Below are 26370 nucleotides of genomic sequence, written 5' to 3' on the forward strand. Positions count from 1 at the left end.
TGTTCCAACACACCATCTATGTACATGTTTTCCTTAAGAAAAATCATTTCACAGTCTTCACTGAGCACAAATTCTAATTTTTCAATTTTTTTATACATAAAATTTGGAGGTCCTATTCTCTCAACTGAATTAAAATTGTATTTGTGAATATTTTTAAAAACTCATTATCAACTTAAACTATCAAGCCATTTTTAATTTTATCAATACTCTTCCTCTAGGATTCACCAAAAGCCCAGCTACGCCGGACGATAGAATGTTGTCGGACCAATTTATGTAACCAGTATTTACAACCTACACTGCCCCCTGTTGTTATAGGTAGGTTAGCCAAGAAGAATGTGATCGTGATTTTCAATGAAATATTTTCTCTGGTTTTAATAACAAGCAGGGTTTTTAGAATTTAATACTAAAAATTCTTTTTCTCTTTTAATATGTAAAAGAAAGATAATATGTATACTTCATTGTTTACTTCCCTTGTCAGGTCCATTTTTTGATGGCAGCATTCGATGGCTGGTCGTGCTCATTTCTATGGCTGTCTGCATAATTGCTATGATCATCTTCTCCAGCTGCTTTTGTTACAAGTAAGATAATTATTTTGATAAAAAAAGATAATTATTTTGATACAAAATATTTTGTTGAATATTAGATACGAGCAGTTGCTCTTTAAAAGCCAGTATGCAGCAATTACTGACCGCTGAATGCAATTCAGACACCATTAACTTGTATTCTCTGGTTCTGTCTCCTTTAACTAACTAGATTATAATCTTCTTTTTTTTTAAGATTGTATTTATTTAAGAGAGAGAGAGCACAAGCGGAGGGGAGGGGCAGAGGAAGAGGGGGAAGTAGACTCCCCACTGAGCAGGGAGCCTGACATAAGGCTCTATCCTAGGACCAGGGATCATAACCTGAGCAAGAGGCAGACACTTAACCACTGAGCCACCCAGGTGCCCCTAGATTATATTTTTCTTAATGGAAAAGAGGACCTTCCTACTAATCAGTTAATTGAACCCAACTCTATACTTCTTGTTTTTGTTCATGAGTATTTCTGATTTTTCTTATTTATAGCATATTGAACTTCTTATATCTGAATATTGAACATCTGTCCCAAGAAGCCAACCACATTATCATTCTTTAGTTATTTGGGGCTTCAGAACTGTTTGTGTTTAATCATGATTTCAGAAGACATTTGCCAAAAGAAAACAATAATTAGAGAAGGGGATAAACTTCAGTAATAAAGCATTGTCTTAATGGCATATGAATAGACTGAGAGATCAGTAAAACAGGTTACTAGACCCAAAAATAGATCCAAGTATATAAAGAAATTTAGGGGATGCCTGGGTGGCTCAGTGGTTGAATGTCTGCCTTTGGCTTGGGGTGTGAGCCCGGAGTCCTGGGATCCAGTCCTGCATCAGGCTGCCTGCAGGGATCCTGGTTCTCCCGCCTGTGTCTCTGCCTCTCTCTGTGTGTGTCTCTCATGAGTAAATTAAAAAAAAAAATCTTAAAAAAAAAAGAAATTTAGTATATGGAAAGGTAACATTTCAGATCACTGGGGAAAAGATGGATGATTCGATAAATGGATTTGGTAGTAGATAACTATATAGAAAAAGTAAAGTTTTCTTTAAAAAAAAAAAGATGAAGTTTCATCAGTTACCTACGTTGTAATACATTTTACCTATATTGGAGCTTGACATGTAAAATGAAGTGATTAAAGCACTGGAACAAACCATGGAAGATTTTTTTTTAAAAAAATCCCTGGGTGTGGAAGCCCTTTCTGAGTCTGACACAAAACTGGGAAGCCAAAAAAAAAAAAAAAAAAAAAAGCCACACCCAAGAAAACAAAACAATAAAATAAAATAAAGTAATTGTGTCAGCTACATAGAAATAAAACTTTACCATGTAGCAGAAACCACCATAACAAAATACAAACAGTGAAACATATCAGCATCTTGTATTAGAAAAAGCTGATTTCTCATATATGGAGAGCTTTTTTTAAATCAAGAAGAAAAAGACCTAGCAGTTTAGTGGGAAAATAGTCCTGCTCCCCCCAAAAATGAATACATACTTACCTAAAAGGAAATACAACTCTTGAAAGAAAATTTATAAGATGACTCAAGAATACTCACAATATGGAAAATATAAATTAAAACATATTGAAATGTTTTTCACTTGTTAAACTGGCAAAGGTTCTTAGATAAAGAGGCAGGTTGTGCATACTTACTTTTGTTGCCTCCAGTAAAAACTCAATAAGGAGTTTTTAACTTTTTTGTCCAACTAGGACAAGGACAACAGGAGATAACAGCAAAAAACTTTGGAACTTGTGAAGCTTTTGGATGAGTAGCAAGTGACTTTGCAGACCTAGAAATTCAGACTCCTAGGCTGAATTTTGAGAAAGTAAAAAAGCAACCAGTTTATATCATAGAATTCTCCAAGAAGCTCAAGAATTGGCGGTACCAGTTATCTCTGGAAGTAGAGTTGAGAGTGGCAGTAAAACCAAGAGGTTGCTTGAAAGTCTGCAGTTAGAAAGTCGGATGCTGTGTTAGTTATGCAATGCCGCATTAAGAAATCATTCCCAAACATAGTGGCTGAAAACAGCAATTATCATCTCTCACTGTGGGTCAGAAATTCAGGAGTAACTGACGGGGTGTCAGAACCTTTCCTGACATCCAGCCAGACGTAGCAGAGGCTGTGCTCGCCTGCAGGCTTGGCTGGAGCTCGTAGCTCACCTTCCCAGATAAAGGTCGCTCACTTCTGAGGCTCACAGGTTGGTGGGAAACTGTAGTTCTATGACGTGAGCCTCTGCAGAGCTGCCTGAGTGACAGTCCTTGCAGCATGAAGCCTGGCTTTTTCCTCCTAGATTGAGTGATCCAAGAGATCAAGGTGGAGACTGCAAAGCCATTTACGATCTAGACTCAGAGGTCCCCATTGCTCCTGCCTCATTCTCCTGGTCACGCAGGTCAGCCATACCATATGATGGAAGGGAACCAAATAAAGACGTGCATATCAGGAGGCGAGGTTCATTATAAGGCCAGTACCACAGAGGCTGAGATTCCTTACTCCTTTTCTTCTGTACCATCTCTCTGACAGAAGGCTAGAAGTGTATCTTCTGGAAAGAACAAAGATTCTTAGGGTGTGGTATTACAGTGAAAACATGGAGGTCAAGCGACCATCTGCTTACCAATTGGTGGGCCCCTCAACTATCCTAGAACCCCGCCAGCTGGGCTTGTTCAAAATACAGATAGGAAGAATCTTCCAGGGGAAATCCATCTAGCCCAAGAGAAAAGACCTAGACATACTGGCCCCAGTGTGCGCAGTAGGATGGCCCAGGCAGTTATCTTACGGTGAAGCCTACAATCAGTAAACCCTACTCACATACTAATAGTGCTGGTCAGGCATTGAAGGATACTAATCCCTGAAAATTAGGAGACAAATGAAGTGAGCTTTATGATGGACCACCTTATGCCTGGAGAGAGTTTCTAGCTGTAGAACACAGGAGGAACTCAGGTGTAGCCCACAGGACTCTGACTCCAAGAGATGTGGTTGAGTCTGGGCAGGAATAGCAGCCGTAGTTCACAGGACAGGGTACTGGAGAGGAAAGTGCTTCACGGGAAGGAGGGCTGGATACCTGCAGAAGGTTCCTATCAATCAAGCTGAATCTTAATAAGCACATACAAGTGAGGAAGCTACCCAAGGCTGGGAAAGGGTGCCTGAAGAGATTGGAGAAAACAGTGTTTGATGCTCACACAAGCCTGGGAATAGTGTCTGTTCCCACCAGCTGTGGGACTTGAAAACCTCATAATTCACAGGGCTTTGGTGAGAGTACTCAGAAGGGTCTTGCTTCAGTCTGGGGAATAATTAGCCCTAGGCTAAACAGGACACTGGTCCCACCTTAGAAGGACTGTCCTGTTTCCAGATAGCTGCATCCTACAACAAAATTCAAGAATATTTAGAGAAATACAAAAATATTCAGCGCCCAACAAGGTAAAATTCACAATGTCTGCCATCCAATCAATAACCACCAGGCAGGCGTGCAGAAATACAGCCAAAAGAATCAATAATGAGGAATCAAAAACACCAACCCAGAATTGATCTAGAATTTAGAATGAGCTGACAGGGCATTAAAATAATTCTTTAACTGTATTTTATATTTTCAAAAAAGTGAAACAGAAAAAAAAAAGTGAAACAGAGACATGGAAGATACAAAAAAGACCCAAATCAAACTCCAGGCAATGAAATCTGTATTATCTGAGATGAAATGTAAACTGGATGAGATTAATGGCAGTTCGGTACTGTAGAGGAAAATAGGAGGAGTGAAGACATTGCAATAGACACTAAATAAACTAAGCCATTGAAAATAAATGAGTTGAGTACCAGTGAGCTGTGGAACTTCAAGCCTGGGATGTGTGTGTGTGTGTGTGTGTGTGTGTGTGTGTGTGTTGAATAGTATAGGGTTTGGGGACCCCAACCCCTGTGCAGTCAAAAATCTGTGTAGAACTGACTCCCTAAAAACTTACCTATGAATAGCCTACCATTGATTGGAAGCCTTGTCAATAATATAAACACTTGATTAACACATATTTTTTGTGTGGTGTGTACTGTACGCTATATTCTTACAATAGACTAAGCTCTTAGAGAAAAGAAAATATATTAAGAAAATCATGAGGAAAAGAAAATACATTTATGGTATTATGCTGTATTGAAAAAATCTGCATATAAATAGACCTGTGCGGTTCAAACCCATGTTGTTTAAGGGTCAGCCCTATATATATAATTGGAGTTCCCAAAGGAGAGGAGAGAGAGCAAAATATTTTTTTAAATAATGACCAAATTTTTTTCCTGATTTAATTGAATTGTAAACCCATAGAACCAAAGTACAAGAAACACAAACAAAATGACACCAAGGTCCATCATTATCAGATTGCTCAAAACCAGTGATAAAGAAAAATATCTTAAATGTGACCAGAGAAGAAAGACAGATTAAGTATAGAGGAAGAGAGGTAAAGATGATAGCCGACTTTTCAGGAAAAACCATGCTTAGAGCAGAGCAGCATGTTAAAGTATTCAAGGAAGGGGGCTTCTGGGGGGCTCAGTCGGCTAAGGGACTGACTCTTGATTTGGCTCAGGTCATGATCTCGGGGTACTGGGATCGAGCTTCCCGGCAGGCTCCATGCAGGGGGCGGGGAGGGGGTAGGGTGGAGGATGGTGGTGGTGGTCATGATTCTCTCACCCTCTGCCCCTGCCCCCACTCGCTCTCTCAGATAAATAAATAATTTTTTAAAATTATTTAAATAAAGTACTCCGGGGGAGTGGATCCTTGGGTGGCTCAGCGGTTTAGCGCCTGCCTTCAGCCCAGGGTGTGATCCTGGAGTCCTGGGATCGAGTCCCACATCGGGCTTCCTGCATGGAGCCTGCTTCTCCCTCTGCCTCTCTCTCTGTCTCTCTGTGTCTCTATGAATAAATAAATAAAATATTTTTAAAAATTAAAAATAAAAATAATAAATTACTCCAGGAAAGAAAGTCATGAACCTAGAATTCTCTATGCAGAGCAAATAATTTTCAAAAATGAAGAACTAAAGACTTTCACACATACAGAAGCTTGAAAGACCTCATCAGCAGCAGATCTGCACCACAAAGTATGTTTAAGGACACTCTTCAGGTAGAGAGAAAATTATGCCAGGTGGAAGCACAAAGTCACACAAAAGTGTGAAGAGCACTGGCAGCGGAGGTCAAGGTATTAACCCTGACACAAGCTAACAGTGAGGAAGGATTAACAAAAAGGACCAGGGTGGGCAGCCCGGGTGGCTCAGCGGTTTGATACCTGCCTTTGGCCCTTGGCATGATCCTGGAGACCTGGGATTGAGTCCCACATCGGGCTCCCTGCATGGAGCGGAGCCTGCTTCTCCCTCTGCCTGTGTCTCTGCCTCTCTCTCTCTGTATGTGTCTCTCATGAATAAATAAACACAATCTGTTTAAAAAAAAAAAAAAAACAACACAGATACTGCCAACTGTTCATTTCATTTTAAACTAAAACTACAGAGAACCACATGACTGCCAATTTATTTAGCTTTTGAATTTTATGTACTAGTTTTATTGACTTAAAGACTCAGTTGATCAGCTTTACAAAATTAGCAATTTGGGCTATTTTAGAACTTGACTTTAAAGTTCTACAGCAGCTACTATCTACAGCAACCCTAAAAGGGTAAGATGAATGTTAAAGAGGGATATATATTTCGACTTGGTAGGGTTAGTCTCTTTTATGTATCTCATTAATATTTTGTTTTACTTTTATTCTGATGACTGTTTTCTTCTAGTCTGGATAAATTTGCAAATTTATTCTTTTTGAATCTGATTTATATTCATGATAACATGGCCCTCAACATCAGTACCTTCTCCAAAACCTCCTCTCTGGCCTCCCTTCACTCTAGATTAGTGATCAGTTCTGTACCTTTTTGCTGGTTCCCGGTACTTTCCTCTGACATGGAATTTCTGAACTCTTTTGTAAGTGATTTCTTTGGCATTTAAAAAAATCGTTAGATCGCATGATCTACGCACCCCCCTCCCAAGCATTTACCACTTTCATCTTAGTTAATTTACATTTGTAGTCATTTGTTGACTTACTCATAATCATTTGCCTAAAAGTCTGTCTCTCCCATTGGACAGGAATCTCAATGGTAGCAGAGATTACTTGTCCATTAATATTGATGATGGCCAGCTGATAAATTACCACTGTTCTCTTGAATTAATTAGAATAAACATTGTGAATTGATGCGTCCCTCAGGCTTGGCGTACAGATACTCATTAAATTTTGTTGTTGTTTACCAACCTCCCCTTGGCCCAGAATATCTGCTTGCAAAACAGAATCACAGATTGATTTACCAAACATAAAACTTACTTCTGGATTTTTTTAATTGGTCCATCATCCCATTGTTAGGGGACTCCCAGTCCCACAGTAGTTAAATATAAGAAATAGATGATTTTAAAATTAAAGCAATAGTAGCAAAAAATGTTGCCAAATAATGATTCATTTGATAACAAAAATAAACTTTTATTGTACATCTTTTAAAAAGATCTGCCAGTTAGCTTTAAAGAGATTGAAAACAGGGACTCCTGGTGGCTCAGTGGTTGAGCGCCTGCCTTTGGCCTGGAGGGTGATCCTGGAGACCTGGGATCAAGTCCCATGTCGGGCTCCCTGCATAGAGCCTGCTTCTTCCTCTGCCTGTGTCTCTGCCTCTCTCTCTGTGTCTCATGAATAAATAAATAAAATCTTTAAAAAAAGAGATTGAAAATAAAAAATGTATTTTATATTCATATTTATTTTTGCCATTTTCATCACTATCCATTTTTCCCAAGTTTTCATTCTTTATATTCCTTCTGCCTGAGAACTTCCTTTGACTCAATTTCTCGGAGTACAGGCTTACCGGCTATAAGTTTTCTCAGCTTTAGTTTGTTTGAAAACCTTTGCCTTCATTTTCCAAAGGTATTTTCACTAGATATGGAATTCTGGGTTGACTTTTTTTCTTTAGAAATGTCACTTCAGGGATCCCTGGGTGGCGCAGCGGTTTAGCGCCTGCCTTTGGCCCAGGGCGCGATCCTGGAGACCCGGGATCGAATCCCACGTCGGGCTCCCGGTGCATGGAGCCTGCTTCTCTCTCTGCCTATGTCTCTTCCTCAATCTCTCTCTCTCTCTCTCTCTCTCTCTCTCTCTCTCTCTCTGTGTGTGTGTGTGTGTGTGTGTGTGTGTGACTATCATAAATAAATAAAAATTTAAAAAAAAAAAAGAAATGTCACTTCATTGTCTTTTGATTTGCACAACTTCTTTCATCGGTGAATCTTTCCCTAGTGGGGGCAAGGGAAGTGTTTCCTACACATGACCCAGAGGCACAGAGATCTGCTTCTGCTTTTTAACTCAGAAGTAATGGACCTTTGCCCATGGCCTGGAGGGTGAGAGGGTTTGTAGGAAAGAAAAAGATCATGACATGCAGTGAGATCCACGTGTGGATAGAGTTTACATAGTCAGAATAATGCAGACTCTAAATATTGATCTAAACAAATACCTTGTTAAGAGGATGTGAAGACAATATTTCTGTTTGGGGAAGGGGCAGGGATATTAAATGATGAGTTAAAATTGCTATCTTCCATGATGTGAAGACAATAGTTAAAGCTTAAGATTGAAAACCTGAAAATGTCAACCTAAGCACGTTATTTAGAAATAATGAGGTTATCAGCTGGGGCACCTGGCTGGCTCAGTGAGAAGAACACGCGACTCTTGATCTCTGGGTTGTGAGTTCGAGCCCCACGTTGGGCATAGAGATTACTAAAAAAATAAAATCTTCAAAGGAACAAGGAAACTTGTTTAACAGCGTTAAATCAGATTACAGGGGTTGAAAGTGTTCAGTTCTAAGAAATGCAAAATAGATAAGGAGGAGAGGTGGGACCTGCTGTTTTGTTACTAAGCCACGAGGAACATTATACTTTTTGAAAAAAGAATATAGAGCTTGGATAAAATTAAAAACAAAGTTCTAAAAGTGTTATAACACAAGGGTGTGGGTGAGAGTGTGGGGAAGATGGGCTGTCCTACAATGGTGGAAGGTTTGTGAGTGGTATAACCTTTAAGGAGACCAGTAGAGCATTACATCAAAATTCCAAATTCAATTCTAACTTCTAGCAATTTGTATACAGATATGCCCGAAACTGTTTTCATTTCAGCCTTGTATGAAGTAAGACTAGAAACAATGTAAACGTTACTGGTGAAGGAATAGTTAACGGCCATACAATGGAATACTGTTCAGCCATGAAAGGAAAAAGGAGGCTTTTTATGGACTATTGTGGAATAACCACCCAGATGTATTGCTAAGTGAAAAAGCAAGATGCAGGACAGTGTGTATGGTTTACTACTATTTCTGGAAGGGGGGGAAAGAAAAAAGCAGAGGAGGTGAACAACAATGTATATATTTTAATCTAAATAGACATAAATGCTTTCCTGAAGGTTACTAGAGAGAGTTCCAGTTCTCCTTGTTGGTGTAGGGATGGGGCAGGAGGAAATTGTTCACTGCACATCCTTTTGTGCCTTTTGAATTTTATTTTATTTTATTTTATTTTTAATTTTTATTTATTTATGATAGTCACACACAGAGAGAGAGGCAGAGACACAGGCAGAGGGAGAAGCAGGCTCCATGCACCGGAAGCCCAATGTGGGACTCGATCCCGGGTCTCCAGGATCACGCCCTGGGCCAAAGGCAGGTGCCAAACCGCTGCGCCACCCAGGGATCCCTGCCTTTTGAATTTTAAACCATTTGAGTCAATTACCCATATGAAGTTTTAAAAGTAAAATTCAAAAATAGATAAGTATATTGGGCTGTCCACAGAGAAAACAAATCTGACTTGATGTTTTCTATAATTTCCATCCTTTACGCTAAATGCCAAATGGATTAAAGGGCTAAATGAGAGAATCAAAATTTTAACACCTTTAAAATGTGCTAATGACATTAGGGTTGAGAGGACAGTCTTCAAGCACAAAAGTGTATGTCAAAAAGGGAGGACATTGATGTTTAATTCAACAACATTAAAATTAAAAACTAATGTAAAACACTATAAGTGGAACAACATGATACTGACAGATGGAGGGAAAACTCTTAACAGCATAATTATCAAAGGTTTAGCATCCAGATTATATAAGGAACTCCTAATGAATCAATGAAGAAAAAAGATAAAACATCCTTGTTGAATAGCATGAACAGGCACGTCACAGAATAGGCAAAAAATACAAGGGGCAGTTTACGGGAAAAAAAAATGAGCTATAGGAAAAAATATGAACTTCCTCAGAAGTCAGGGGAAAATGAGTCTATTTCATGTCCATCAGGTTGATAACAGCCTAAAAATGTGCCAGTTACAAGTTTGCACTAGAATACGGAGAAAGGCACATTTAATATTATAATATTTTGTGATGTATTACAAAGTATAATAATATATAAATATTTTATAGTGTAATATTATTACTAATATTATTATTATACTTTATAAATTTATTACATTTTGGAGAGGAATTTAGTGATATCACTAAAATTGAAAGTGTTTGTACCTTCAGGAAATTCTTACACTTCTGCACAAGAGGCTGGCACACAAATATTTTTTGCATTACTATTTGTACTAACAGACTTTTGGAATTATCAAATAGCTCATTTGGTAAATTCCTAACAAGAACCCTAGGTATCATTTAAATCATTTCCTTGACAGAAAGTAGTGACTGAGGCTGTGGCTCCCAGACCCAGCGTCACTACTTGGTGGTGTCTAACTTGGGACAAATGATGGACCTCTGGGCATGGTTTCCTCATCTGTAGAATAGGAGCAGTAGTATTCACCTCTTAGGAGTTGTATAAAGATGCAGTGAGTCATAGAACAATGTCTGACCCACTCTGCATCCATAAATATGAACTATTGTTTGTAAACATGTATGGGCCTGGGTAAATACATAAAGCGTATGGAAGATTTTTTCAAGCAAGATGTCAAGTAATAACACAACTTACGTTATTTGTGTCCACTTGTATCCAGAGAAACAGTGTTGTTTATGAATATAGACATCGTGGTAGAAGGATGAACAAATATGAAGGATATAACCACCTTTCAGGATAGTGTTTCTTTCTGAGGAGTAAAGGAAGGAAATGGAATTATCAGGGAAATGACAGGAGCTTCAGATATTTCAAACATTTATTTATTTAAAATAAACATGTCTTTAAGTGGCCTACATGTGGGTGGCGGTTAAATCTCTACCTTGTATGTTTGAAATATTTCATAATTTAAAATTGTAAAAACTTCAGACCTGTCAGAGTGAGTTCAGAGAACTTGTTTGATTTCTTTTGCATGAAATTCTTTTCCCTTTTTAAAAAGGGAACTATATTCATTGTTAATTTTGATACAATTCAAAATACAAATTCCAATGGAAATGAGTACTCCAACATCCCTGGAAATAGCTGTTATTTATAACTTGTTATATATCTCCTCTGATTTTTTTTTAAGATTTTATTTATTTATTCATGAGAGACCCACAGAGAGAGAGAGAGATGCAGAGACACAGTCAGAGGGAGAAGCAGGCTCCATACAGGGAGCCCGACATGGGACTCGATTTTGGTCTCCAGGATCACGCCCTGGGCCGAAGGTAGCTCTAAACCACTGAGCCACCCAGGGATCCCCTCCTCTGATCTTTTTAGGCGTATGTAGATATATATATATATATATATATATATATATATATATATATATATATATAATTTTTTAAATTTATTAGTTAGAATCACACTCTACATGCTGTTTTTTAATCTGTTTTTTTTTTTTTTTTCACTCACCAATGCACCGTGGACATCTTTCCATTTTAACATGTACATAGAACTCTATCTCATAAACTCTATTTTTGGACATTATTTTAACAGAGGAGCTATTATCCTATAAGACTAATTTGGATGTGATCCTGTCTGAAGGAAAGATGATGGTATCAACAACCTCAAGATTTTTCTTATCCTAGAATTTTATAGTTTTTGGAATGTTAATGTAGGCTATTTTCTTCTTTTTTTAAAAGACATTATTGTAAGAGCATCTCAAGCAGACGTCGTTACAATCGTGATTTGGAACAAGATGAAGCATTTATTCCAGTTGGAGAATCATTAAAAGACCTCATTGACCAGTCACAGAGCTCTGGTAGTGGATCCGGACTACCTTTATTGGTAAGATAAAATGCCATACAAACATGAATGGTTTATTGGTGCAGAATGTGTCCTTAGATGATGGTAGATAGCGTAACTGTTACAGATTAGGGAACATTACTAGATACATTTTTTCCTTCTTATTTAGAAAGATGGCTGCAGTCATGAAAGGAGAAATCAGTTAAAAATAAGAAATATGAAACAAAAGAAATAGAATAGACAGTAGTAAGAAGAGCCACAGGCAAAGTTAGGAAAGAAAATGTGATCATGAAGTGCTGTGTCAGTGCTAGAGTTAGCTCCCAAGTTTGCTTTTAACAGCCAACCTGAAGAGGAATCTGGTATAACTTCCTTGCAGCTAAGGTTACACTCATTGGTTGGGAGAAGTATAACTATTTCAACTTAACATATACTAGATATCCAGACATATTTTTAGTTGTTTGGTTGCACTGATTTAAAGTAAATCCATTGGGATCCCTGGGTGGCTCAGGGGGTTAAGTGGCTGCCTTTGGCCCAGGGCATGATCCTGAGGTCCCGGGATCGAGTCCCGCATCAGGCTCCCTGCATGGAGCCTGCTTCTCCCTCTGCCTGTGTCTCTGCCTGTATCTCTCTCTCTGTGTCTCTCATGAATAAATAAATAAAACCTTAAAAAAAAAAAGTAAATCCATTGATCTTTTTAAACTTCTTGAATTAAATAATTTTGTAATTGAATTGGAAAGGTAAAACTGTCTTCATGTGCAGACAACATGATTACACAGAAAAATTTCAAGGGTGATACCATAAAGCTACAACAACCAATAAGTGAGTTTGTCAGGGTTGCAGAATATAAGGTCACTGCACAGAAATCATTGAATTTAGGTACACTGGCAATGAGCAGTTAGGAATTAGAAAAGCAGTATCATTAAGGGAAGCCTCAGTGGTGCAGCGGTTTGGCACCTGCCTTTGGCCCAGGGTGCGATCCTGGAGACCCGGGATCGCATCCCACATCGGGCTCCCGGTGCATGGAGCCTGCTTCTCCCTCTGCCTATGTCTCTGCCTCTCTCTCTCTCTGTGTGTGTGACTATCATAAATAAATAAAAATTAAAAAAAAATTTAAAATAGCCTCAAAAAAACATTAAATATTTAAGAATAAGCTTAACAAAAAAAATTTTTTAAGATTTTATTTATTCCTAAGTTGATAACTAGTTTCTTATATTCTTATATTTCCATTCAATCCAAAATCAGAGCAAACTTTTGTAGAAATTGATAAATGGATATGACATTTATATGGAGATTCAAAGGACCTAGAAGAGCCAAGCAATTTTGAGAAAGAACAAAGAGGGTTCACTTCCTGATTTCTGGACCTAGTGTAAGGCTACAATAATCAACGTAGTGTGGTCTTTTTTTTTTTTTTTAAGATTTCATTATTTATTCTGGAGAGACACAGAGAGAGGCAGAAACACAGGCAGAGGGAGAAGCAGGCTCCATGCGGGGAGACCGAGGAGGGACTCGATCCCAGGACTCCGGGATGATGCCCTGAGCTGAAGGCAGACGCTCAACCACTGAGCCGAGCCCCCCAGGTGCCCCTATATAATGTGATCTTTAAGGTTAAGGATAGATATGTGTATCAGTGGAAGAGAATAAAGAGTATAGAAATGGACACAAATATCACTTGATTTGGGTGCCCGAGTAATTCAGTGGGGAGAAGACAGTCTGTTCCACAAATAGTGCAAGGAAGATTGAGCATCCATTTCCCAAAACGTGTATCTTGACCCTTATCTCCAAATAAGAAATTACCTTGAAATGATCCATAGACCTGAATGTAAAACTTAAAGTCTAAAAATCTTTGTAAGAAAATGTTTTAGATAATCATTGTCACCTTGGGTTAAGCAAAAGTTTCTTAAGACACAAAAGACAGAAATCATTTTTTAAAATGATAAATTAGACTTTCTCAAAATGTAAAGCTTTTCCTATTCAGAAGACACTTAAGCAAAGGAAAAAATAAGTCAGCCTGGCAACACAGATCTGAAAGAGTGAGTTGGACAATATATAAAGAACATTTACAATTCAGTAATAAGACACCCAATTTTTAAAAAAAGACGAAAGATTCGAACAGGTACTTCCCAAAAGAAGAGAAAGGAATGGCAAATAAGCACGTGAAAAGGCAGGGTCGTGCAAATTAAGCATGAAAGCAAGATACTACACATCCGCTAGTGTGGCTAAGACCAAGAATATTAAGTGCTGGGAAGAATCTGGATGAACTAGAAATCTCATACATACGTAGCTGATTGAAGCGAAAACGTTTCAGGCACTTTGGGAAGCAAGGTGACAGTTGACAGAAAAGTGAAACCTGTGCTTTCCTACCATGAAGCAGTTGTTCCACGACATTTACCACAGAAGGGTGTGCAGACGTGCCCACGTAGAGGCTCAAATGGGAGCATGCACAGCAGCTCTACTCATAAGACGTAAATCGTCGTCAACTCAAAAGGCCACCCGTGGGTAGATGGGAAACAGATCGTGGTTGGGTCATATGGTGGAACGTGAGTGCTCGGTAAACAGATGCTGATCCAGGCAGCAGCCATACAGGCGGCTTTCAGAGTGTGTCCTGCTGAGTGGAAGACGCTAGACACAAGACTGCATACTGCATGTCTTCATTTATGTGATATTCTAGAAAAGAGAAAACTGGGGGAAGAAAACAGATCAGTGAAGCAAGGGCCTGGGGGCGGGCAGGAAGGGGAACTGACTTTCCAGGAGGCAAGAGGGAACACAGTTCTCCAAGAGTGGATTTTATTGCTTGTGGCTCCGTACCTCAGTAATCCTGACTTTCTTTAAAAATTACAAAAGAATTCTGAAACAAATGATACATAAAGCCAGTCAGTTTAGGTATGCACAAAATCTAGTCCACTTTAACTGTGTTTCCAACCTGAACCTTGGGGTTCTTTGAAATTTGGAATGGCCACAAGCGCTTCTGAGAATGACAGGTGGCGATAACAACCGTGCATCTTCGGTTCAATAAAAATGAATGAGAGCATTTCTATCTCAGGTGTCCCCCTAAACGATGTCTGTGTTCTGGAGTAGGAAGTAGAATCCAAGCAATACATGTAGAAAAATAATAAAATCATAATTGTAAGAGCAGCAGCGGAGAGGTGTGCATGCACCCTGAAGGGGTCTCAGAGAAACAGGCCTCCGCAGGGACTGCACGTGCAGAGAAGCTGGGACGGGGACGTGCGCCACTGAGCTCCAGCAGCTGACTCCGGGTGGCCAAGAGGGCCGTGGTGGGTCACGATAGCAAAGGAGGCTGGAGAGGCGGGCGGCCGCCGCGCGATGGCACAGTGACTGCAGAGAAGACGTCACTGTCACCTGGTTTTGCTGCAGGACGATGCGGCCACAGCCGCAGAACAGAGGGAGGGCAGGTGCGGAGCGCCGTGGGCACCGGGCCTGCCCAGGTGCCCGCCCCGGGTGGGCGCAGACAGCCCGCCACCTGGCCGGGCCACGTGTGGTTTCACGTCGGAAACTGGGCCTGGGGCGGGCGGTGCCGTGGGCGGGGACAGGCCCCTGCATCCCTCGGCCGCTGCTTTTCCACAAACCTTTCGCTTTCTTCCGTGCAGGTTCAGCGAACTATCGCCAAGCAGATTCAGATGGTTCGGCAAGTGGGGAAAGGCCGGTACGGAGAAGTGTGGATGGGTAAATGGCGTGGGGAGAAGGTGGCGGTCAAGGTATTCTTCACCACGGAGGAGGCCAGCTGGTTTCGGGAGACGGAAATCTACCAGACTGTGCTGATGCGCCACGAGAACATTCTTGGTGGGTACACGCACGCCTGCGGCCGCAGCCCACACAATACAGCTGGAAGAGACCCGAGGGAGGAGCAGCTCAATACGGGCCCCGAACGCCCAGACCCCGTTCCTGCCCATCCGCCTGGGACAACAAAAGGCAGTTTCAGCTCGGAAGCAGGGCTGCCTTGTTAGGCTTCCTCATACAGTCACAGCCCAGGTTTTTTAAAGGAGGTTTAAGTGACTTTGAGGTGTGACTACCGCATGTGCCCTTCGCCTCTCCCCGCCTCCACTTACAAAACAGAAAACAAACTCGGGTTTGTCCTGATCAGTCGGGTGGCCGCCTGCCCTCCAGCTCTCCTGGCCTCTCAGCTACCATTTCCCCGCCCTTTAGTTTAGAGACTGCGTCGCACGTTGCCCCAAGTGCTCCAGACACGTGACTCTCAGCCTCCTAAGGGCTGTCACAACAGAGCACCGCGACCTGGGTGGCTTGAAACAACAGAAATTTATTTTCCCAGAGTTGTGGAAGCCAGAAGTGTAAAACGAGGGTGTCAGCAGGACCAAGGCTCTAGGAGAGGCCCCCTCCTTACCTCTTCCCAGCTTCTGGTGATTTCCAGCACTTTCTGAGATTACTTGGTTTGGAGACAGGTCCACACTCCCCTCTTCTTGTAGGGATACCGGTCGTTGAATCGGGGCCCACCTCCCCTGAACTCGGTTGTGTCTGCAAAGACCCTCTTCCATATCAGGTCACATACAGGTTCCAAGCAGCCACGAATTCCTGGGGGTGGGGGTGCCTGCCATTCAGCCCAGCACCCCCGGACCTGACGGGAAAGAGGCCGCAGCACAGGCCTGCTGATCAGGAGCCAGTCAGGGAGGCACCTGCGCTGAGGCTTGGTGGGCAAATGGGAGCTAGCTCAGGTAGCAGCACACTCTTGGTTGAACTTTTACTTTATTATTTTAACGTGTCCACCTTTCAACTTGAAACAGACCTTTTCCACATTTCTTCTTAAAGTTCTTCATGCTTAGAGAATCCTGTCGATGGATCTTATTTCCTCAGGTTATTTTCTGACCTGAGATCTTCCCCTTAGTTACGCGATGGTCTTTCTCATGCTGATCGTTAAGATCATTTTAAATATACTGCGGAAGTGTGGAGCTGTCTTTGTAAATGGCAGGGAAAATGGTACACACTCGAGAGATTTTGTTAGGAAAATTAACTTTTTTTATTATCTATATACAATACCTGAGTTATTCTCAGTATCCTGAATGAGCAGACGTTATCCTTCCTACCATCTCTGATAATAACCCTTTAAACTCATTAATTGAACAGGTTTCATAGCAGCAGACATTAAAGGGACAGGCTCCTGGACTCAGCTCTATTTGATTACTGATTACCATGAAAACGGATCTCTGTATGATTTCCTGAAATGCGCTACGCTGGACACCAGAGCCCTGCTCAAGTTGGCTTATTCAGCTGCCTGTGGTCTGTGCCATCTCCACACAGAAATTTATGGCACCCAAGGAAAGCCTGCAATTGCTCATCGAGACCTAAAAAGCAAAAACATCCTCATTAAGAGAAATGGAAGTTGCTGTATTGCTGACCTGGGTCTTGCTGTTAAATTCAATAGGTAAGCAGTTCCCTGCCTGCTGTCTTGGTGACATTGTCCTCTCCCGCAGGTACTTGCCTCTTTGGATTCAGGACAGCGCAACCCCAAACAAGTATTTGGCTTAACTGGTGATATCAATAGTTGGGTTTTTTTGTCTTGGTGCTTTGTTTTTCTGTTTTAGGTTTGTTGTTTTTTTTTTTAATAAAAATTACATCCTATTCCACATAATTCTTGATTTCCTGCTTTTTATTGTCTTAGACATCATTCTGTTGTAATTTATGTAGGTCTACTTCATTCTCTTTAACAAGATTGATGCAGTTTTCCATCATTATGTGGATAGACTATAATTTATTTCATCTGTGACCCAACTAAGTCCCTACTTTATTATTTTATTATTTTAAAAAATGCTTTAATTGTATTTTACCCTTTATGTAATATCCTTGGCTACTTGTGTAAGTATTTGTTCGTGGTGGATTCCTAGAGAAGGGACTGAACAGAGTGTGTGCCTGTTAAATAAAGTATAGCATAATTGCGAGCTACCCCTTTGGGAAGTGTGCGTCAGTAAACACTCCCAGAAACAGGGTCACAGGCATGCCACTTCTCCATCACCGCTTGAAATTGTCAATATTTTTTAAACAGAATTATCAATTTTTAGGAAACCATTGAAACTTTTAAAATTGTTACAACTCTAAGATACAGCAGCCAATTTACATTTCAGAATTCATTTCAGGTTATAAAATAAAAGTACAGGTCTATAATAAAGCAAATATTAACATTAACAATATTAATTAACATTAATATTAACATAAATCATCTTCCCTAGTTGTTACGGTGCTCTGACCCTGTCGTTCTGTATCTTTGTAGTGTTCGTTGGCTCAAATACTCATCAGGAACTCTTTAAGAAAATCTAAAATATGGTCAGCCCGGTGGCTCAGCGCTGCCTTCAGCCCAGGGCGTGATCCTGGAGACCAGGATTGGGATTGGGATCGAGTCCCACATCAGGCTCCCCGCAGGGAGCCTGCTTCTCCCTCTGCCTGTGTCTCTGCCTCTGTCTCTGTGTCTCTCATGAGCAAAGAAGTAAAATCTTTAAAAAAAAAAAAAAAAAAAAAGAAAGAAAAAGAAAATCTAAAATACATTATATCAATCTCGGCTTCAGAGTAGTTTCCAGAACCCACCAGAATTGAGGGCCTAAGCAACAAAGCTTTCGTGTCTTCTAACTCTAAAATTTAGTTCAAATATTGAAAAACCAGTAAACCTCATTTGTTACTGATTGCCGGTATGATTATGTAAACATTACTTACAACAGAATTAAGTTGGTTGGACCTAAAAAGAAAATGTAATCCTATGTCACAGAGGCTGAGTTTATCACATGAGAACAGAAAAAGCTAATGATTCCTCTCAATTTATTTTCACATTCGCTTGTTCCAGGACATAATTATCTACTGCTTTTTTGTATATTTAGTACCGTCCTTTTTCTTAGGCACAAACTTGTTTGGTGGCAAAACTTGAACTGATGTGAGGTATTTATTGTCTTTATCCAAGATAATATGAATATTCATACTTAGCTTTTCACTGGGGACAATAATGATTCTGAATGGTGTTCCCCCACCGCCGGGCCCTCTTAACCCCGGGGTGTTGTGTAATGTGTAACATACAGTTACAGGATCTGTTACTTTTCTAAACTCTAGAAAATGCTAAATTTTAAAATCTTATCTGGTCCCAAGGACTCCTGTTAAGGGAATGTGGAGATAGTAGATTGGTTGATAGGTAAATAGGTAGATTTTTTTTAAATTTCATTATTTTAATATATTTATGTGGAGTGTGTGTGTGTGCGCGTGCAGAGGAAGAGGCTGACTTACAAAACGCGACAAAAATGTAAGATGAGCGATTTTGTTCCTGGCCCTCAACCTGAACACTGTCTTCTGTTTCAGCGACACAAATGAAGTTGATGTGCCCCTGAATACCCGGGTGGGTACCAAACGCTATATGGCTCCAGAAGTGCTGGATGAGAGCTTGAATAAAAACCATTTCCAGCCCTACATAATGGCCGACATCTACAGCTTTGGCCTGATCATTTGGGAAATGGCTCGTCGTTGTATCACAGGAGGTAAGACCTCAGGTGTGGGCTTCTGGTTATGTTAGTAGTAACAGCTCCATTCGTATAGTTTAGGTGTCATATATGTCCGGGATCCCAAGGCCACTCCCAGGTCTGTGATTTCACAACCAGGACACACAGGACTCCGCATATAGTTGTCCACATAGCTGGGATTTATTACAGTGCAAGGATACAGATAAAATCAGCCGAGGGAAACGGTGCATGGTGCAAAGTTCAAAGGAAGTCAGGCACAAGCTTCCAGAAGGCCTCCCCCAGTGGAGTCACACAGGATGTGCCTAATTCCTCCAGCAGTGAGTTAATGACAACATGTGAAATATTGTCATCTAGGAAAGTTCATTAGAGACCTAGTAGCCAAAGATATTTTTGGAGGCTGGTCATGTGGGTACCCTGCGCCTAGCACGTACCAGAATTCCAGACTCCTAGAAAGAGAGCAGGTATTCAGTATAAACCATATTGTTTGTACAAACAGTCTAGACACACGGTAAGTGGCCCTTATCATTTAGGGAAAGTTTTGTATGAGTGTGGAGGGAATCGTTTATGCAACCAGTTCCCAGACAGCGGCCCCGCGCCAGCCCTGCAAGCAGGCCTTTTCGAAGGCTAGCAGTCTCGGGCCTGCTGTGTTAACTCTTTTCCGTGTATCACGTTGTCTTTCTACTGCAGGAGGAAACAAGGCAAACTGTAAAACAAAAACCACATTCGTCAGTAAGAACAATCACGTATATAAATAATTAAATTAAAAATTGAAGGTGCACTTACTTGGGTGGCTCAGTCACGTAAGCAGCCGACTCTTGGTTGGTGCTCAGGTCATGATCTCAGGGTTGGGAGATCAAGCCCCTCGTTGGGCTCCACGCTGAGCATGGAGTCTCCCTTTCCCTCTGCCCCTCCCTGGCGAGCACTTGCAGCTCTCTCGGTCTCTCTCGCAGTAAAATAAAAAATTGAAGGTAAATGAGTGCTTCACCTTACTTTCTTAAGGGATATCGGTATGTCCACAGGTATGACGGGGACTGATGGAGATTGAGGAAACATGGAGGCATAGGAAAAGAGAACACACATTTACCATTAAAAGTGAATCACTCAGCCTATAATTCTTTTCTTCATGTAGGAATCCATTTTTACTCCCAAAGTCCAGAGAGAGGTGCTGAGTAGGTTGATCTATTCTGTTGAGTCACTTTTGTGCTCACTGCATTTCCTCTCTGCCTGCAGGGATCGTGGAAGAGTACCAGTTGCCATATTACAATATGGTGCCCAACGATCCATCATATGAAGATATGCGTGAGGTCGTGTGTGTCAAACGTTTGCGGCCAATTGTGTCCAATAGATGGAACAGCGATGAAGTAAGTGGAGCTCCGTGCCCTGAGGAGGTGATTGGTAACTGTCGTCAGAGACCTGTATGTGCTCACTCCATTCTCTTTGCTTCTCAGTGTCTCCGAGCAGTTCTGAAGCTCATGTCGGAATGCTGGGCGCACAACCCGGCCTCCAGACTCACGGCTCTGAGGATCAAGAAGACCCTCGCCAAGATGGTTGAGTCCCAGGATGTCAAGATTTGACGGTGAAACAGTCATGAGGACGAACTCTGGACTGCAGGAACTGTTTTCACCCAAGGGACAGGTGGCGTTAGGCTAGAGTAAGGATGCTGACTTGGTTCTCAGACCCTCTCCTCACTACACCTTCACAGGCTGCTAATATTAAACCTTTCAGTACTCTGTAGAATACAAGCTGGGAACTTCGAAACACTTCTTTATATATGGACAGCTTTATTTTAAATGTGGTTTTTGATGACTTTTTTTTTTATTGGGTTTTTATGAACTGCATCGAGACTTCAATCCTGATTTAATAAGTCTACAGTCAGACTCTGGGTACTGAATTCTCTGTTCATAAAATGGTGCTTTCTGTGAAAGCCTTACTAAGAAGATAAAGGAATTCAGCAGAGATGGAGAAATATACACTTTTGCCTTCTACCTGAGGAAAATTAATCTATTTGTATTCCACCTTTGTAAACAGCCTATGGGTTACGATCTGTTTGGGACACTACTTAGTTTAGGATAGTGTGTCATGCTTTGATATTGGTGTGTGTGTATACACACCGCACACACCAGGATTCCTCTGCTGCCATTTGGATTAGAAGAAAATAATTTATGAATGCACAGGAAGATGTTGGTGGCTGTTGGTTTTGTGCTTTAAAAAAAAATGCATTATCTGACCAAGATTCTCCAATCACACAAAAGCCATTTATTTACCTTGCAAGTGAGCTAGCTTCTCTGCCAACTTTATTTTTTAACATAAAAGTTGATATAAAAGCCAAAAGAAGTTTAAAGTGTCTATAGATTTGGACTATTTTCCTTTCATCACCATCTTTTCCTCCCTCCCCTCCCCTCCCCTCCCCTCCCCTCCTTCCTTCCCTCCTTCCTTTCTTCTCTTTCTTTCTTTTTGGTAATCCTCACTTTTGTCATGAAAAGCATCTTCTCCAAAGTTGGAACTTCCAATGCCATGAAACTTCTAAATAAAACACTTCTTTTTGAAGTGAATTACTAATTACTGCATTTGATAGCAATGTAAGTGCCTATAACCTTGTTCTATATTCTTTATTCTCAGTAACTTTTAAAAGGGAAGTTATTTATATTTTGTGTGTAATATGCTTTATTTGCAAAACACCTCCTTTACGACCATATTTTATATATGTACATACATTCAGACTGTAGAAACCAGCTCTCATGTGTACCTCAGATCCCATCCTTAAGGGAAGAAAATTAAAAGATCATCAGGAAAAAAAAAATGTTATAAAGTAGAACTACATATAAATTTTCAGAATTCATGCGTTCAAAATCTAGGACTTTGTTATTCCGGCATAGACTTTTATCAAGATGCTGTCGTCTCAATTTTTCTTTATGAAAGGATCCTCCAATTAGAATTTTCTATTTCAGAGCTGATATAAACTTAACGACTATTTTGGGCATTTGAATCATTTGAGATTTTTGGTTTTATGATTTCTGTTCCATAACTTGTGAAGACAATGAAGAGTCAGGCAAAAGTTCAGTATCTACTCATTACCTGTATCTATACCATATAGCTGTTATTCAATAAAATGCTACGTATTTTATGGATGCCTTGTTATCGCAAGGAATAATTCTGCTTTACTTAAACTTACACTTCTGCAATGCCTTTTTAAATACTGTCTTATCCTGAGCAAACCACTCATGGGGGCATAAAGTGAAATCATTTTCTTTGAATGTAACAAAATAAACACAATTATATCACAATCCAGTTAAAAATCTTTAAAGGGGAGGAATCAGAGCATGAATCCGTCCATTACCAAAAATATGACTGGCATTTAAGGATGAAACTCTTACGTATTTATCTATACGTACATCAGACTTCATAAATTTGGAATCTGCTTTAACCGTTTTAACCAAGTTTAGTAATTTTCATCTAACATAATTGAAGTTTGAAGTGTTGATGAAGATGAGTAAATGTACGTGTAGATAGTACCCAATAACGTGCTCTTCCAGAATGTTCTCCCCTATACTGAGAGAGATTCTGACCCATGTTGCCTTGTGATTTAAGAACACTTGTGAGCTCTGACCTTAATCTAAGGTTAATCGTGCTTTATTTTTTATGGGCTAACCTATAAATCTTGAACATTATTTGTCATCTTAATAACAAAGAACGTATGTAAAGAAAGGCAAGCTCTCTTACAAATGTTGAAATAGCGTGTAGAAGCAGACCATTACTGATAGTATATACGTACAAGGTCACTATGTTGATTTTTTAAAATAAATTGATCTATTAAAAGTGGTATCAAGAATTAACCTCAGCAACTTGTTCAATAAAAATATTTTCTAAGGTAGCATGTTATTTAAAAAGCAAATGATGCCATGTTTGAAATCCTAAAATCCAAAAAATATGCTCGAAACTTACTTTCTTCTCTCTTTACTCTCACTGTTAAATTTCTAAGTTCATCCAATAAAGGAAACACGTAGAGACTAAGAGGAAGTATTACCTGATACCATGTAGTTAATACTTTATAAAACCCTAGAAGGCATTATTGGGCCCCACTCACAATTTAGTATTTTAAAAATGTGTGGCTTCTGTCTGTCATCCTTTTAAATGAGTAAAACATAAGAACAAGCAAAAACCCAAAGCAAGTTTCTGAAGTACAGAATTTGAATCCAATTTCTCTGGAAATGTTTTCACGAAAGATCTTTCGGTCAACCTTTTATGTTGCATTTCCGATCGCCTAGAAGTGTCCCTAAAGTTAGAAAGCAGCCTATGGTTTCTGAAAATTATGTTTTCCTAGAATGGGCCGGATCTTTTATTTGTTCACTCTAAACTACTCAGTACCATGTTCTTTCATATGCTCTGCTTCTGTTTAGAACAAAAATGTAATATAACGTTGAAAGAATCCTGTATCTCTTAAACTGGCCCAAAATCAAATTTGATATTGAATAATTTATTCCAGGCAAGATTTTATAAACTAAATCTCTTGAGTTTCTTTTCATACACGTTGTTTGGAAATGTTACAGATACTTAAAATAATCCCAACAGAAATACTAATTGATTTTTTTTCTTAAAGACTGTTGCATCTCTTATTCTGCTTAAAGGAGTGGTATTTACTATTTGCTTGGGTCAGCTGTTAACATAGGGGAGCAGTTCAGCTCCCTCAGTGCTCTTAGGAGAGTCACAGTGGAAACTGCAGAAAGCTGACATGTTCGTAAAAGCTGAGTTAAGTCTCGGGCAGCAGCCTGCGAAGGAAGCCACATGCAATGATCAATCCCATAAGGAAACTATGTGAATGCTGCTTTTGCAAAGGATTAAATGTATTATTGTAATTTTAGCTCGTGTTCTGTACTATGCTTTCCATGGAATCATTTAAGCCCTTTTAGTGACCGTTGTCCTTGCCCATTAAGAAACTAAAATGTAGTATATATTGTATAAAATGAAAATACCATTATAGCTTCATTAGGGAAGTTGTACATAGACATTGAAAGAAGGGTTAAAAACGGTTTTATTATGCAATTGTAAAACACCAAAAATACAGATTCATCTTTGATATGTAACACACTAAATGTATTTTGTACAGCATCTGGTTTAAAAGGTGCCTTATTAAGTTTACCATTAATTGCTTTGTTCTATATATAGATTACATCCAGTGTATCATTTTTAAGTAAATAACCTTATTTTAGTATACTTTAGTGATGTGTTTTGTGGTAACTCGGACTGTATTGTGTATCAGAGGTCACGCGTCTGGTGAGCCTTTCTGATGGAAGTCAGGATGTTCATACACGCGTCCCTGAGGTGTCCGCCTCGGCTACCAGGAATCTGGTGTCGAGTGCATGGCAGGTAGGTGGCCGCACTCTCTCCCTGGTGTACATTGAGCAGTTATAAACCTGCTACACGGAAGGGTCGCTTCGCTTGAAAAAAAAAAAAAAATTCTAACTCAAAGTATGTACTCATCGCAGAAATTTTGGGAAACAAAAAGAATAAAGAAGCAAATAAAATCGCCCACAACCCTATTGCCACATGTGACCCTATTTACACTTGAATGTTGCTTTTCAGTCTTTTTTTTTCTGCTGCATATTTTTTTTTACAAAATTGAGATCATAGTATGTCATTAATACGCGTTGAAAATGTAACCTTAAAAAAATTGACTACATAAGATTCTAACAAGTAGATGGAATAATTTATTTTTGTAATTCCCTGTTGAATACTTGGGTTATTTCCATTGTTTTCAAAAATATAACAAATGTATTGAACATCCTTGTTCATAAATCTTTTAAATCATACATTAATTCTTAGATTCCTGAAAGTGGGACTAGTGGTAACGAACTTTGAAAGGATTGCGTAAGATGGGAGAAATGCCCATGCGTCTAAGGGTCTTGGTCAGTGTTGCCGTAGCACTGGCGGGCGGCTTCCCAGGACCCAGGGACCCTGAACAGCGCTGTTCCTGGCCCCCCACCCCCACCCCGGGTGGTGGTGGCTCAGGAGGGATCTGGGACTAGGTGGCGTCGCCCCAGAAGTGTGTGTTGGGGTCGCTTATTGCAGGGCCTTCCTGGGAGCCCCGCTTGCTGTCCCTGTGCGATGCTTTCTTGGAACAACCGCGTGGCCCTGCGGCCCGGGCACCCGGGCTTCCCGAGCTGCCCGATGCTGCGCGTGGCCTGCACCCCGGTCCGCTACGCTCGATTCCCTGCCCCCTAGTCTCACTCTCACGGAGGGAGGACTTGCAACAGTGACAGCTTCCAGGGTTTCTGTACCATTAGCAGCAGCCCTAGTGGAGAAGAGGGTAGGAAATGAGGACCCTGTTCTTCCAGAATAATACAACCCTGGTAGGTAACATCAAGCAGATGCTAATTCAAAAAAAAAAAATGTTTTTTTTTTAAGTAATTCTTTTTTTTTTTAATTGTATTTATTTATTCAGGAGAGACAGAGAGAGGCAGAGACCCAGACAGAGAGAGAAGCAGGCTCCCTGCGGGGACCCAATGGGGACTCGATCCCGGGACCCCGGGGTCACGCCCTGAGCTGGAGGCAGATGCTGCACCGTGAGCCCCCGGGTGCCCCAAGCAGACACTAGGTCTTCATTCACTCGGGGGGCTGGTTCGCTCCTTGGGGCTCATGCTTGCGCCCTTCTGGCAGCGAACCCAGAGGCAAGGCCCTAAGGAGCCTGGCTTGGGCCCGGGAGCAGGCCCGCTGGGTGGGGAGGGCAGTGGCACTGCCCTGGTCCCGCAGGGTCCGTGCGTGAGCTCCGGGCAAGAGCAGGACGGGCCAGTCGCCGCTGGACCTCGGAGGCTTTGTCCAGGCGCAGAGAGCACAGGAGGCCGGAAGGTGGGGCCACAGTCACCCTCTGAAGCGGGAATTGTCCTCTGGGTGGCAGGTGTGTGCACGCCCACCTGCTCCCCTGCACCCCTCCTGGGCCGGTCCTCGTCCAGTTGCTTGCACTTTGTCCTGTGTGCTCAGTGGCTCAGTGTCGTTCAGGGCGATTCCAGATCCCCGGGGCTGCGTCCTCCTCCTCCCTTCTCAGCCGAAGTTTTATATAGGAACCCTGAAGTGCTGCCTTGTCGAAAGTCCAACATCAGTATAAATGTTCCCGCCGAAAATCCTTTCAGGGGGGGCCCAGGGGGCTCAGCGGCTGAGCGTCGGCCTTCGGCTCAGGGCCTGATCCCAAGGTCCTGGAATCGAGTTCCGCGTCGGGCTCCCTGCATGGAGCCTGCTTCTCCCTCTACCTG

At 40.9% G+C, this 26370-nt stretch overlaps 1 protein-coding gene across 3 annotated transcripts in view; it reads left to right on the forward strand.

Annotated features, from left to right (window-relative positions):
• The window catches only part of BMPR1A (bone morphogenetic protein receptor type 1A), a 141517-nt gene extending 117180 nt beyond the window's left edge, over window positions 1–24337 (forward strand). For all 3 annotated transcript variants that reach the window (XM_072756421.1, XM_072756422.1, XM_026005854.2), the window contains 8 exons: window positions 219–315; window positions 479–578; window positions 11564–11708; window positions 15272–15464; window positions 16761–17058; window positions 18969–19144; window positions 20357–20487; window positions 20575–24337. In XM_072756421.1, coding sequence (XP_072612522.1) covers window positions 219–315; window positions 479–578; window positions 11564–11708; window positions 15272–15464; window positions 16761–17058; window positions 18969–19144; window positions 20357–20487; window positions 20575–20700 — 1266 coding nt within the window. In that variant the 3' untranslated portion in view covers window positions 20701–24337. The remainder of the gene's footprint in view (window positions 1–218; window positions 316–478; window positions 579–11563; window positions 11709–15271; window positions 15465–16760; window positions 17059–18968; window positions 19145–20356; window positions 20488–20574) is intronic.
• The last annotated feature ends 2033 nt before the right edge of the window (window positions 24338–26370 follow it).

The sequence above is a fragment of the Vulpes vulpes genome, chromosome 4 (assembly GCF_048418805.1).
Source record: "Vulpes vulpes isolate BD-2025 chromosome 4, VulVul3, whole genome shotgun sequence".
Lineage (NCBI taxonomy): Eukaryota > Metazoa > Chordata > Mammalia > Carnivora > Canidae > Vulpes > Vulpes vulpes.